This window comes from Nyctereutes procyonoides, unplaced genomic scaffold (assembly GCF_905146905.1).
Source record: "Nyctereutes procyonoides isolate TBG_1078 unplaced genomic scaffold, NYPRO_anot_genome, whole genome shotgun sequence".
Classification (NCBI taxonomy): domain Eukaryota; kingdom Metazoa; phylum Chordata; class Mammalia; order Carnivora; family Canidae; genus Nyctereutes; species Nyctereutes procyonoides.
This window is the reverse complement of record NW_026575031.1, coordinates 9,208,919-9,223,289: the sequence shown is the minus strand read 5'-3', so window position 1 is coordinate 9,223,289 and position 14,371 is coordinate 9,208,919. Positions and strand designations below refer to the sequence as shown.

General features: G+C 49.5%; 1 protein-coding gene across 6 annotated transcripts in view; it reads right to left on the bottom strand.

Moving 5' to 3' along the window:
* STARD9 (StAR related lipid transfer domain containing 9) overlaps positions 1 to 14,371 on the bottom strand; it is a 130,996-nt gene that overhangs the window by 18,805 nt on the left and 97,820 nt on the right. For 5 of the 6 annotated variants that reach the window (XM_055316656.1, XM_055316659.1, XM_055316658.1 and 2 more), the window contains 4 exons: positions 3,374 to 13,576; positions 2,993 to 3,187; positions 2,391 to 2,574; positions 1,857 to 1,994 (listed from right to left, as the gene is read on the bottom strand). In XM_055316656.1, coding sequence (XP_055172631.1) covers positions 1,857 to 1,994; positions 2,391 to 2,574; positions 2,993 to 3,187; positions 3,374 to 13,576 — 10,720 coding nt within the window. The remainder of the gene's footprint in view (positions 1 to 1,856; positions 1,995 to 2,390; positions 2,575 to 2,992; positions 3,188 to 3,373; positions 13,577 to 14,371) is intronic. The other variant, XM_055316657.1, reaches the window with a different exon arrangement.

Below are 14,371 nucleotides of genomic sequence, written 5' to 3'. Positions count from 1 at the left end.
TGAAACAACACATGCACAAAGTTACTTATTGCAGCACTGTTCATAACAGCAAAAGACTGAAATCAACCCCAGGTTTGAAGGTAGGAGAATAGCACCCCTCCCCCCAATCCCCTGCACAACAGCACTGTTTCTTTGGGTGGGGTAAAGGAGGAGGACCAGGTTCTCAGGCGATAGGAACAGGTACTTCCCTATACACTTTATAGATGTCTATATTTTTTGTCTTTTCTACCATATGAATAGATTGTCTATGCAAAATATTACATTTTAAAACATGCAAAGAGAAAAAGGAAACACTATCTTAGATGTTAAAAAGGATGAGTCAGCAGATTTTCTGGAGTACCATACTATCCGAAAGACATTCTTCAGGATGAAAAGGGACAAAGTAGGCACAGTACGCTGCCATGCATTTGCTTTAGAAAGATATGCACATTCTCAAAGAGATTAAAATATATATATATATATATATAAAACATATATGTTTATATATAACAAAAAAGCATGATGAGATGAGCACTGAGTGTTACACTATATGTTGGCAAATTGAACTTAAATAAAATTTAAACAAATAAAATTTAAAAATAAAATTTTAAATAGAAAAAGTACATATAAAAAACAAGAAAATTTAAAGATATGCACATTTTTATAGATATTAAAACACAGAACGTATTCCAGAATGCCTCTGGAAATACACACCATACTAGGATGGATGATTGCTTCTGGGGAGGGTAAACAGGAGACTGAAAGATGAACTTGATGTATGTCCTTTGCTAATGTCTAAATATTATTTTTCTTACTATGTGAAGTTTTACTATAAAATGAATTTCATATCTTATATCCTAAGCTCCCCTTGCATTTCTCACAGGCACTACAAACCCAATAAGTACAAAACCAGATTCGCCATCTTCCCCACAAAACCTGTCCTCCAATGCTCCACGCCACTGCCGCCATCACTGCCCTTCAGCTGCTCAAGCCAGAAGTGCATGTTGCTTCCCACTCCAGCCTGTCCCCTCCTCTCACAGAGTGGGCTCCTGCGCCCTGCAGCTGTCCTCTGTCCACCGCATTCCCCTGTGCTCATCCTCACTGGCAGGGCTCTAAGACGGGCAATGCTCATCAACAGCTCTCCCCACAGCTGCTCTGCCCCCTTCTCCTGTCATCTCCTTGTCCTGCTCCCTTGCATCAAAGCTTTACTGCAGCTTCTGAGGAGCCATCACATGGATCCAAAAAGGTCCAGAATTTGGAGCAGTCTGTGTGATCTTACCTTTCCTAGTCCTTCCTCAAGTCATTCTGGTGTCTCACTATACTCCAGCCACACTAGCCTTCTAGTTCCTCAAACTCAGAGCTTCACTTGCCATACTCTCTGCCTGGAAGACTGTGTTCCCCAGCCCCCAATTTCTACTAACGGCCAATTCCCCAGCACTAAGCTCTTCCTCTGTTAACTGCCCTTTACCCATCCTGGTCTCAGTTTAAACGCACCCTCTTCAGAACATCTTTGCTGACTGCCACGCTAGATCAGATCTCGTTTTATGTTAATTTAGAACCCCTTTTTCATACAACTTACTGCAATGGTGATTAAATAATCACAAAATAAACTGTATTTATCCCTCTTAACAGATTTAAGGACAAGAATGGTTTTGCTCACTCTTATAAGAGGCTCCAGTACCTACTTAAAAAATAAACACTTTTTGGGTGAAAAAACAGGGAGGGGGAGACAAAACTAAAGGGAAAAACCAAAGACTATCTATCATCCATGAGAAGGGCTCATGTCAGCAGCAGCATCCAAGAGGCAGAATTTCCTGCCCCAATTCCTGCCTCAGTGGTTCTGGCCCCTGGCTCATTGCCAGCATCTGCCTACTCACCACACTGTCTGGGGACTGGAACTGGTCTGGCAAGGCTGTGCTGCTATTGTAGCCAGAGGTAACACCAGAGGAGAGGCTTCCATTGGAGCTGGTACTCAGGGAGTTGGACATGGCCAGGGTGTGCAGCTTTTCTTCTTCCTGAGAAGGACAGGGGGCTGTCAACCAGCTTCTGGTATACCCTTCACTACCCGCTCTACCCCTGACACCACCCCTTCCCACCTCCTCAGCACCCATCATCTCCCAGTGCCTCCTACCTCAACCTGAAACCCTCATGCCTCCCCACATGCCTGCCCCAACTAAAAGAACCAAAGCTGCCTCCTCCCAGACTCTGGCCTAGGGACAGGAGCTAGTCAGAGGAGGATGATGTGTAAAAAGAGTGAGCACAGCTTTGACCTAGTGCAATGGAGTCCAACACCTTCCTCCAGTTACTACATCCCGAGACTCAGAGGCAGCCCCAGTGAAGGCTGACCCAGTCTGATGTCTGCCCCCAGGTCTAGGCCTACCCTGACATCACTGGTTTGCCCCACTCCCTACCTTTAGCAGCTGGGAGATGATCTGCTGGCGGATTCTCAGCTTCTCCTGCTCAGTCCTCTCCCGTAGCCGGTCCCGGGCCAGGGCAATCTCCACCTTGGCTTCCTCACGGGCACGCTGGTATTCTTGCAGCATCACTGCTATGTCAGAGGCGGGGTGAGCAGACTGTGATGCTGACCCTGGGCTCCTGAGGAAAACCATAGGGTGGAGAGATGCCCTCTAACATTGTGGGTGGGTGGGTGAGAGCCTAGGGCTACTCATCCCAGATCTATTTAATACCATCCTCTGGAAGGACCCATCCTCTTTGCCTACAGTTTAGTTTTACAACCCATTCTGAGTCTCAGGCCTACTGTCTTACACAGTAGGTCACAGCCACGGTCTGCCTTCTCCCATGACCTCTGCCCCCATGCTATCCCTCTCACATCCTCCTCTTCCCCCCTCTCCTTGCCCCATTCTCCCACAATGACTTCTACTTGCCAAAAGGAGCCTAGGGCCCACTCCTGGAGTCACTCCTGTCAAAGGAAACTGCAGTTTCCACTCTCCAGGCCCTGCTCTCCACAGCCCTCTACAACCTGCTCTCTGCTGGGTTCTGGGCCTATCCTTACCTCGTGGTCTCCACAACATCCTTCCTCAGTTGTTGCAGGTATTCTCGGCGCCTGCTGGGTAGGTCAAGGTCCCGGGTGGGGAGATCCCTGTTGGGCAGGAGACTCAGTTGTTTCCGGGGCCTGATATGCATCCAGTGCAAGTTCTGAAGTCGTTCAGCCCGCTCTCTCCGGAGGGTCTCAATGGTTTGTTTTTGCCTGAGACAAAATGTGATCAATTCACTGAAGCTGGCCCCGAATACCCTTCTTCATCTTAAGATCTACCTCTGTTCCCTGTAAGATCCCAGAGCTTAGCAAGGGAAACAGGAATATACAGCTATTAGCCTTCTCTGATTCTCTTTCAGCCCACCCCTTGCCCTTCCCTGCCAGGCTAGGGGCCCTTACCGGGCATAGAGCTCCTCCCAGGTGGACTGCACAGGCTCCTCAGCAGAGAGCGCCTCCCCTTTCCCGCTCTGTAGCACCTGCAGCAGGGCATCTGCCTCCCCAAAGCCGTGGTGCAGTTTCGCTTCTGTGAGCTCCATGCTGAGAGAGAGGTTCTGGGCCCCCACTTGTAGGGGGATCTGCTCCCTCTGTGACCAGTGAGGACCCTGGCTCTGGTCATCAGGAGGTTGTAGGGGCTTCTGTCCCTGCTCTCCAGAGCTAAGATCACATCTGGGCCCCAGTGACTCCATCAAGCCTAGCCCCACAGGGGAGCCATCCTGAACCCCACACCAATGAGTATATCTGTTATGCACTGGGAAGTCCCTCAGGCAGTGATGCTGGGGCTCAGGGGCCACACACACCTGGGAACCAGAGCACAGCAACATCTCAGTTTGGCAGGCCTCGGTTGGGCCCAAAGCAGAACCCTGGAGCCCTGTGGACAGGGCTCTGTGGACAGAGCCCTCAGTCAACCCAGAGACAGGGCAAGGGATGAGGGGATGGAGGTCTTCCCTTGAAGACAAAAAATCCAGAGTGGGTTGTGGCTCCACTGGAGATGCTGAACTCTCATCCCCGTGTTCTGTCTTGCTCTGCCATCGACTTGGCCCCCCACTGCTCACTGGGTCACACTCCAAGGAAGCCAGGTCATCAGGCACAAGGCCATTGGCCAGCCTCTGGCTCCGGCTCCTCAGTGAGGGTGGTGGCAGTCCACTTTGGATCAAGGTGGTGGTCCTGGGCTGAAGCTGCTGAGGCGGCTGCTCTAACAAACAAACTTGGAGTTTCGGGCTCTGCGGTAGGCTGTCTGGGGAGCTTATCTTGAGGAATGACCTGCCATCACTCCTTTCTAAGGGACTTCTGCCTTCCCCACATAGAGCCCCCACTCTCTGGGAGCCACCTGACTCATCAGTAGTTTGAGAATTATTAACCACTGGAAGCCTAGAGGTGTCAAGGAGAAGGTCTGGGCTGGAGACAAGCTTCTGGTGGCCTTCAGGAGGACAAGTTGAGGGGACTGTGAGAGATAAAGAGTCTGTGGGGAACCCCAACCTCTGGGTGTTGGCACTAAGTGTGAGGATTGGGGAGGAGGCTCTGTCCACCAACAATGTACCAATGGTGCCCAGCCCCCTCTCGACCTGAGGATCCCTGACAGACTCTGCAGCACTGAGGCAGGGCTCTGGGGATTGGGAGCTGCTGAGGCTAGGGCTGCCAATGGCCAGGCAGGAGGGCACCTCTGGCTGGGAGCTGGGAGGCAGGGAGGCATCCGGAAAGGCGTGGGGGCTCACAGAAGGGAGGTTCTGCCCAAAGTGGGCTTTCTGAAACCTTACGTGGGATGTGGGTGCTGGAAGGCTCTGGGGCCTGCAGTGGGTACTTTCCTCCTGAAGTTCTGAGGGCCTTGCCATTTTAGATGTCATTTCCTCTGTCTCTCTCTTCTGAAGGTTAAGCGTGACATGTCCCCGTTCTTGAGGGAACATGATGGGAATATCTGAGCCCAACACTTCAAGGACCCCACTGACCTCCTGAGGGCCGGCCTCTGGGGCCTGGAGGTGCAGGGGTGGAAAGGCCAGGTCAGTTTGGATGCCCTTGTCCATGGTGGTCTGAGTATAGCCATCTATAAGGGCCTGGGTCACTTCATCTGGGGTCTCCCTCTTGATGTTCTGCTCCTTTTCAGCCACACTTGGCTGAGAGAGACTCCCCAACAGCTCTGAGGTACTGTGCAGCAGCTGTGAGAGGTGGAGAGAGAGATTATGCATGCTAGTCCAGGAGACCAGACCACTGGTTTCTGGCTGAGCAGAGATGTCGGTGGAGCTCCAGTGGAGACTGCACCCCAGGGTCTGTGTGCCCTGCTCCAAGGTGTTTATCCTGGACTGTCCCACAGGGCCACCCACCTCTGACGGATACAGCAGCATAATCTCATCTACTGGACTTGCCGCACTTCCTTCAGCCAAGAGAGGATCATTCCTCAGACAGCCTGCTTCATCAGGGGTGTCCCAGAATTGAGCTCTCTTGTCAGCATCCTTACTGAGGGTTGCTCCTTCATGGCTGTTCAGGATGTGGAGGTTCCCCAAGGCAAATGAGGAACCCCATACTTCCCAGGCCTCACACGAACCCTGGGCATTTCCAATATTGCTGTGTGTGCTCGACAGGTCCCGTGCATTGGCATGGGTGCTGAGGTGGGAGTACAGTGGAGAGTTCTGATGTTCTAGGCCCTTGTCCATGCTTGAACAATGCGCTTTGTTTGATGGTATCAGGCCCTGGGGTGTCTGGCCACAGGAGACATCTAATGCACTGCCAAACACATACTGCTTCCAGCCAATCTGCACAGGCCTCTCTGGATGGGAGGAGAGGATGTAGGGATTGATGTCACTGGAGTCAAAGTGTAACATTTTTTTGTCCGCCTTGGAGTGCCACTTTTCAGGCCTCGCCTGGCTACCCAGTCTCTCCAGATTTTCCTGCCAGGACTCTTCGAGGGTCCTGGATGTCCAGCTGGCCATGAAATCAGGGGTTGGCATGCAAGAAAGAGCTGATGACCTTGGGTAAGGAGGGGTAGTAGGTTTCGGGGGCCAGTGATTATCAGTGCTATTGTCCACGTTAGATGAGGCTTTCTGACTGCAGCCCTCAGCTTTCAGAGATGTTCTCACTGCTGACTCATCTGAGAAATAGTCCTTGCTATGTGGAGACCACAATCTGTTAGGCTCCTGTATATCTTCATCTGTGGGGGAAGGGGGCTCCACAGACAAATTCAGCTCCTGAAGAGACCGGGAAGAGCTGACCACGGATAACTGTGGTTTGGGGGAGGACCTGGAGTGTTTGGGGCCAGAGAAGACTGCAATCACAGGAAGTGAGCACCTGTGGTGGGGAGCTGGCTGCTCCCTGCCAGAGGCAGGCAGGCCAGGGCTCTGGGGTGTGAGCCGTGGGGCTCCACTTTGTCCCAAAGGCATGGCGGCTGAATCTTCGAAGCCTGTCAAGAACATCTTAGACACAAAGGACTTGGCTGTAGATGCCTCCTCCGTGCCTGCATCTCTAATCTGACAGCCATCCAAGCCACCTTCATGGGAAGGTTGAGAACTCATGTCTTGGGCAGGCTCTTTACTACCACTCAAAGCCTGGTCTCTCTGCTGATCCTCCTCCTCCCAGGGACCATCAGTTTGGTGCCTGGAGAGGTGTTTTAACTTTGCTACAAACTTAGCTTGGGGACCCAAGCCACTGTGATCTCTGAATTCAGTGGAAAGTTGTGGCTTTTCTGGAAGGCGCTGGATTACATTTCCTAAACATCCATGCTGTGGTTCCCCCGGAAGCTCACTCTCAACAGATCCTTCACTTAAATTCAGGGTGTGTGGTCTCTCCGCTGTTAAAGGTAGTTCTGGCTTGGTTTGAGACTCTTGTGTATTCTGGCCACCTACAGAGCTGCCCTGAAACTTCCTCAGTGGCTCAGAGCACATGTCTGCAGAGGAAAAGGCAGTCTCAAGCTCTGTGCTGGGTTTCTTCTCAGCCACCTCTTTCTCAGGATCCTCTACTGACCTTGAGCTTCCATCAGCCACTGAGTGGCTCAGTGAACTTGTCCTCATACCAGGGGCAGAAGGGGAGCTGACTCCTTGAACCAGAGATAGGACAGCAGCAGAAGCAGAAGGCTCTTGAGTGCTGCTGTCTGTTGGCCCAAATTCTCTATGAATGCCTTTGGGCTCAAGGCCAGGTGCCAAGAGCCCTTCAAGTTCCCTGGAACAGCTTTCTCCTCTCTCATCCATTCCACTGATTCTGGAATGCATTATGCAGGGTGGCTGGAGAGTGTGGAGGGCAGCCTTGGAACTCTCTTTTCCCAAGTCACCATCTCTATAACCCGGTAAAGTGGAGGGTGGGGAGAAAGAGATAAGAGAAGCAATGGGTTGAGGATTGCACAAATGGCAAGGAGTTGTTCTGCTGTCTTCCTGCCCCCTAGATAGACTAAGAGTCCTGCAGTGTTCAATGTTCCCTAAGAAGACAACACAGTATGAAGCTTCCCGTGGGCATCTGCACTGGGCTTCTTCCTGAACTCCCCCAGGACTTGGGCTAGGTCTTTGATCTGGCAATGAAGTCAGCCTAGGATGTTTGCTGCCACCATGGCAGGCTTCCGCCAGCCCACAGCCAACACTCTCCTTCCTCTTCACACACTGCTGTGAGGGAGCTTCCAGTTCAACCCTTCTCAGAGCTCTAGGCAGGTTGGTACCCTGTTTGGGACTTGCCCTCCCTTCTTCTAAACCAGTGAAAGCCTCAAGGCATGGGGCGTAGTCTTGGATACACCCTGAAAGGCTGACAGAATTCTGAACATCACAGGTCACAAGCTGACTTTCAAAACAGGTTGTTTTTCCTCTCTGTGCAGCCACTAAGACATTACCTGAACTTCCTCCACAAGTGGTATATAGAATTCTAGGTTCTTGATGTGCTGGGCTGCTCTCCTGACCACCAGGGAGCGTGGCCTCTATAGTCGCCTGCAGAGCTGACTGGCTTCCCCTGTGAGGAATCGTGCCAGGGTCATTCAGAGGGGTCCAAGAAGGTAAGGCAGCCACTACTTTCTCTGGTATTTCCCTCCTGTCCTCTACAGCTACTGAAGGAAAATTGCCTGAGCTCTCAGGATCAGCAGAGGAAGGTGTTGTGGTTGCTTTTTTCTTTTTCTCTATGATTCCAGAAGAACTAGAGCGACATACCAACTGTTCACCGGCTCCCAGAAAAAGTCTCAATTCTCCAGAACAATAGCTTTTTCCTAGAGTTGGGGCTACATGGGAGGAAATCTGTGAGGTAGGCTGTGGGACTATGTGAGTCTCTGTGTTGGGCAGATGTTGAAAGCTGTCTGCAGGGAGGGGTGTGGCCTGAGAAACTTTCCTCTCATTAGTCAATAGATGTCCTGGTTCAGCAGAGAGAGAGGCTACATGAAATCTTTGTGCTTCAGCCTCATTTCTGGTCCTGTCTGACAACGACTGGTCAGTGACCCCTGAAGAACATTCAGGTCCTAGTAAAGTCTCATAGTATGGAAGAATTTTGCCTCCAGCCCCCAAGTCATGAAGCTGCTTTCCCTGGGCTTGTGTTTGTGTGATCTCTTCCAACACACCCAAGCCCATGGATGTATGAGCACAGCGCTCTGGGTGAGGCATCCTTGGCAGGGACACAGGTGCTGAGAATATACCACTAGGAAGATGGAGATCCTCAGCCTCCTCTGCCAGACAGCCTTGACTGTTACCCTCTTCTAAGAGGCAGCTGGCCTTCTTTTCAAGTGGGCTAGAGGCCCTGTTCAGGGAAGTGGCTCTTTCTGTTCCTCTCTGTACAGCTGCCTCAGCTTCAGAAGCAAAACCATCTCTGGAACTCAAGCCCATCATGATGCTTCTGAGGTCCCCTCCTTGGTCTTGGGTACTTGCTGATCTCTCGCCCTCTGCCCCCAGGGGAATGTTCTCTGATACACAGAATTGACCATGAGATCCCATGGACATGGATATCACAGACCCACACCAAGCAGAGTGTGCTGAGGAGGAGCCCTCTCTAATAGTTCCCTGAGGGCTATGGCTTCGGGGCTTGCCACACAGGTCCTGACTTTCTGCTCCAGTTACCAAGGGACAATTAGGTATTTTCAATATTGTGGGATCCAGTACATAGTCAACTGAAGAGATGCCTACAGTATCGCGTGCATGAAGACAGTCTCTTGGCAGCCCTGGAGAATTCAAGGGCAAGGAACTATGTAGGTTTCCATGAGAAGCCTCAGAGAAATCTGGCTGGCTCAGCAATGGACCAATCTCCTGGCTGGAAGATATGCCAATACAGCGCTGGCTTGGGCTAGGAAGTTGCTGAATCAGTGAAACCACTGTATTTTCCTCTTGTAGGTTCCCTCCTCTTTGCACAGCCATTTCTTCAACTCTACCTTGAACTTTAGGCTCCTCTTGTTTAGAACTACTTATACACTTGGCAACTTGGGTTTCCCAAAAATCTTTCACAGTTTCCAGTTCCTCAAGACTTCCCAAGCCACAAGGCTGCCTTGTGGGGGGGCTTGCAGATGCATTCTCTGCCTCACTCTCCTTCTCAGAAGACATCTTGGGGCTGGGCTGCAGTGGCAGAGCACTAGCCAGTGCTTTGGTTCTTGGATTAGCACAAGTGTCTGTGAACTCTCTACAAACTGTACATGTCCTTACATAATCACAAGTGTCACTGGAGGATCTGTTTAATACAACTGGGCAAGTGTCCTCTTTTGCAAACTTAGTGTCTTGTATACATTCCCTTGACCTGAAGGGGCTCAAGGTGATTTTCTGGGCCTGGAGACCTTCCCCAGTGCTACTGTCAACCTCCATTTCTCTAGCTTCACTATCCCTAAAGGTAACGTCATCCATCTGTTTTGGAGAAGATGGCTGATCCTTCAAAGACACGTAGTTTCCAAAGCTGCTTGGCCTCAGGACATAGTCAGCCATCTCCTGGTCCCTCTGGTCCCAGAACACAAACTCCTTACCGACTCCCAGTGTTTGGGAAGCAGATAGCTGCTTATTCTGCTTGGATTCAATTTCCAAGATGCCATCTTCCAGCTGCATTACACTCCTAATTAGCCTGGCCATTTCATCACCACTGTTAACTCTTTTATTCTGTTTCTTTCCAGAAGGTTCTTCTTTGGGGCTTAACATTTCTTCTGACCTTCCGGGGCCTTTGGATTCATTCAGGTTTTTTTCCTGAGAGCATGTAACTGACTGGAATCTTTCATATATAGACTCTGTCTTTGGATGCTTAAACTCTTTTGAGCTATCTTTGGGATGGAAAGCTTTCCCAAGAAGCCCAGATTCATTTTTCCTCTCACCCTTGTGGGCTGGACTCTCATCTGGGGCCATTATCTTTGGACCACTTACTCTATGATGTACTGATCTGGACTGCAAAGAAATAGCAGTTTCCCCCAGCATATCCTTGTCAAGGGCTAAATTGATGGTTTCATAGATGAAATCAGACCTGGCCCCAGAAGGAAACTGTCTGTTCATATCAAAGGCCTGGGTCTGTCTTAGAACTACATTGTGATCCTGCTCTTCTTCCCCATCTGTCTCAGACTCACAAACAAGGAGAGGCTTCCTAGACCCAGAATGGCTTGAGCAAACATTGCAACAGGACTGTACAGTGGCCTTTTCTCTCTCCTTAAGTGCTGAAAGACTGTGATTATTTAAAATTCCAACTTGATTTTCAAATTCACATACTTTTGTGCTAGTAGATGAAAGAAAATGTTTGTTCTGAGCAACAAAAAAATAAACTGAATTATGGCTTTCTTCTTCAATGTTTCCAGGGCACTTCCCTCTTTCTCTGCTAACTTCCTTGGTGTTCAGATCAACTGGCCTCCCTGCTGTGACCTGTTGAGATGAGGCAGTCTTGGAATTCTGGTTTTGTAACAGCACTGGCAAATTATTCTTAAAATAAATATCTTGGAGAACTTGGTGGTCATGACCAAAGCCCCAGGCTTCTCTGGGGGGTGGGGAAGGCACTCTTGATTCTCTGCAAGCTGGGATCTCTAAGGCAGTTTCTGTCAGGGCATCCCGGCTTTTGGTCACATAGAATGTCTCCAAGGGAGGTGGCTGCAAGGAAGATGGGAGTGGATTCCAGGCACCAGAGTGGGGGTACATCTTTGGACCTGACAGAAATGCAAACGGAACACTTGGGTGCCTTCTAACCACTTCCCTGGAGCTTTCCTGATAGTCTACCTTCTCTTCCTGCAGGGGCGGGTAGCCGGGGTGACTTAACTGCCCCTCCTGGGCTGCACTATTCTTCCTGAGAGGAGCCCAGCCCTGGGGCCAGTGGTTTTCTTTACTGACTATGGTTACATTACTGTGACAAGGGCTTTTCAAGAAAAAACATTCATCAGAGGAACTCATCCTCTGAGGCTTTCCACTACTCTGAGAAGACTCTTCCAAGTTGTTCTGCTTGACTTGACATACTTCTCTCATGGAATTTGCCATCTTGCTCTCTGCTGCAAAGACTGGTACAACATTTGTAGTTCCAGAAGTCAATGATTCTACATCTGCTGAGTAAGTTCCACTATGACTCACCTCTTTCTCTCTAATTGTAAAGAAATCTGAAGTACCTTCTAGCTCTGCACTCAAACTGTCCTGTTCTTTCTCTGCTCTCAAACACTGAATTTTGGATAAATGGACAGGAAAGTTGCTGAAATCCAGACTGCTAGATACCCCAGAACCAACTGGCAACAGCGTATCTGTTTCTTTGCCAGAACCTTGTGTCAAGGAAGCAGAGTCTTCCTCGAGGGAGGAGAAAGTTGGCCTGGGTTCTCTTATAGCCTCCAACACGGGATGGGACAGTTCAAGGAGGTACTTTTGCTGAAGGGCAGCCCAGTCCCTCTCGTGGGCACTGCCTACATGAGTGAATGAGGCAGCAGAGGCAGCCAAAACACTTGACACACTGGAGTTGTTGGATGCTTCAGAGTTGCCTTCCTGGGCTGTGTCAGGGATACCTCTGGCCTGGAAGATGCCAGCAACTCGTGGCTGAAGAAGCCTATAAGACCCCCAAAATGATAGCCTGGATGTATCAGAAGCAGGGGTTGTGTACACACCTCTTACACAGAAGGGCAGCTCAGTACCACCTTGGGGTAGTTTGGAGGTATAGGGCAGGACTATTTCTGTCCCTGATGGCTTTAGTTCTTCCATATTTTGCCCATGTCCAGGCCTCTCCCAACCATGGGGCTGAGATTCCTGGACATCAGGACTTGGACATAAAGAACCCACTATTCCTGAGGGGCTACTGGAATTTATCTTAGAGTCACAGGAAAACCAGGAATCCATGGACAACAGAGGACTCCCTCTTGAAACCTGCAGGCCTTGGAGCATGTTTGCCTGTTCAGAGGAGCTTGCCTCTACCTCTGACTCAGGTTGCTCACAGGGGGGTTGGGGCGGGGGACCAAGGTAAAATGAACTGCTCATTGGCAGGATGGCATCCAGCCTGGCTACTGTTCCATTGCTGATGGGACCAAGTCTACACATTGCCTCCTGTTCCACTATGGGCAGACTGGAGGTCTGTAGGTGCCAAAAAGTCTCTGTGGGCATCTCGTCAGCTGAACTGAAGAAACCCTCTTCTTGCTGTTCTTCCCTCAGCTCCTCCTTGGCATCAATCAGGCTATCCAGGGAAAAGCTCCTGTGAGTTTGGGTGAATAGTCCACTGTTTGAGGATGTGGTAAAATCCCTCACAGAGGCCATAACTCTGGTCCTGGGGTGGCCATGACCACTGGGGAGGTAACTGCTCCCTGGGTTGTCTGGTGGGCTTTCATACCCCTTCTCAGCCAGCGAGTCCTCAGATATTTGGCTGTAATCACTTTCAGAATTCTCTGGCTCTGGAAGACCCTGTTCCTTCCCCTGGGGGTCCTCTGGCTTCAGTGGCTCCATTAGGGCTTTGGCATAGACACAGGAGAGAGAATCCACTGAGTACCTGCTATTTGTATCAGATAAGTCCCCATTTCTATCTCTTATATGATCAAATCTTGGGCTGGAATCTGTGAGTGAGGATGTGGAATCTGGGTCTCCCACGTGGTACTGCCTCCTCAATGGGCTGCCATGAGGCAAACAAGAGGACTTTTTTACGATGTCTTTGACCAGCACCCTCTGCTGCCTTTTTGATGCCCTGCTTTGAGAAGGTGGTTTGGATTCCACCCAGAAAATCTTGGCTGCCTTTCCATGCCCAGATGCCTGTTTGGGTCCACAGGGATGTGAGGAACTGCAACAGGCTCCTTTAGCAGTCTTGTGGGTTCCAAGGTTCTCTTCTTTTTGCCACTCAGCTCGTGTGTGGTCAGAGTCTGCTAGTCCCCTACCCCACCTGATATAGGTGGAGGGAGTGAGTGCAACTGGCTTATCTCTTGGCTTTAGCTTGTTAACTGAATGATCCAGAGATGCTAAGCTCTGAGACACCATCCGACAGGGCTGCTTACCCGCTCTTTCCATTTCCTGGTTGCTGGCAGACTCAGAACTCACAGTGAGGCAGGTGCCTGAGACTGAGGCTCCTTTCCTTGCCAAGGCCCCCCTGGCAGTGCAGAGAGGCCCCCTGCCTGAAGAACAGTGGGCATTCTTAGTGAAGTGTCCTGTCCTTGGAGGGTAAGCAGCAGCCTGGGGGAAATACTCTTCTGATGGAATTTTCTCTGATATTTGGTCAGTAGGGTCAGGCATGGTGGAGGGATCCCGATTCAGGAAAATACTGTGGAGACAAGGAAAACCATTTCAGGAAAGTAATAGGTCTCTATTTTCTGCTCACAGAGGGAATGTGAAGTTCTGCTTAGTTTGCTCTAAAAAAGGTTGACTAGAACTAGGTCAATGTCACTGTTCTCTCTAGTCTTTGAGGTCAGAGAAAAGCTCTACAGGTACAAAAAGGAACTGTGGACTACAATCCTGGTATCAGAGAGGCCAGGTACACTCTGCTGTTCAATTTATTTATCTTATAAAAAGACTGAACTTAATCTGAATCTAATTATGATTTTAGGGAAAACTTCCACTTAATAGGCAGTATGAGGAGTAGAGAAACAATCTAAATGACACCACAAGGAATCAAACAGGCAAATCTATAAGTGGCATATTCTACAGAACTGATCCACTTTTAACAAATCAATGATAAGAAGAAATAAAAATGAAACAAAAGTATTATTAAAAGGAACTGAAAAAATATAACCACACACAGTGTGTGAATCCTACTTGGATCTTAATTTGAACAACTGTAAATAGGTATTTCTGAGGCAATCAGAGAAATCTGATATGGCCTAGGTTTTAGATTATAGTGAATAACTGATCTTAATTTTGTTAGGTGAATAGTGACAATGTGTGATATGGCCTAGGTTTTAGATTATAGTGAATAACTGATCTTAATTTTGTTAGGTGAATAGTGACAATGTGGCTGGTTATAAGTCCTTATTTTTTTAGAAGTGTATACTTGATACAGGATTGAAATTACATGATATCTGGGAGTTGCTTTAAAAATACTTCATCATAAAAAGGAAGG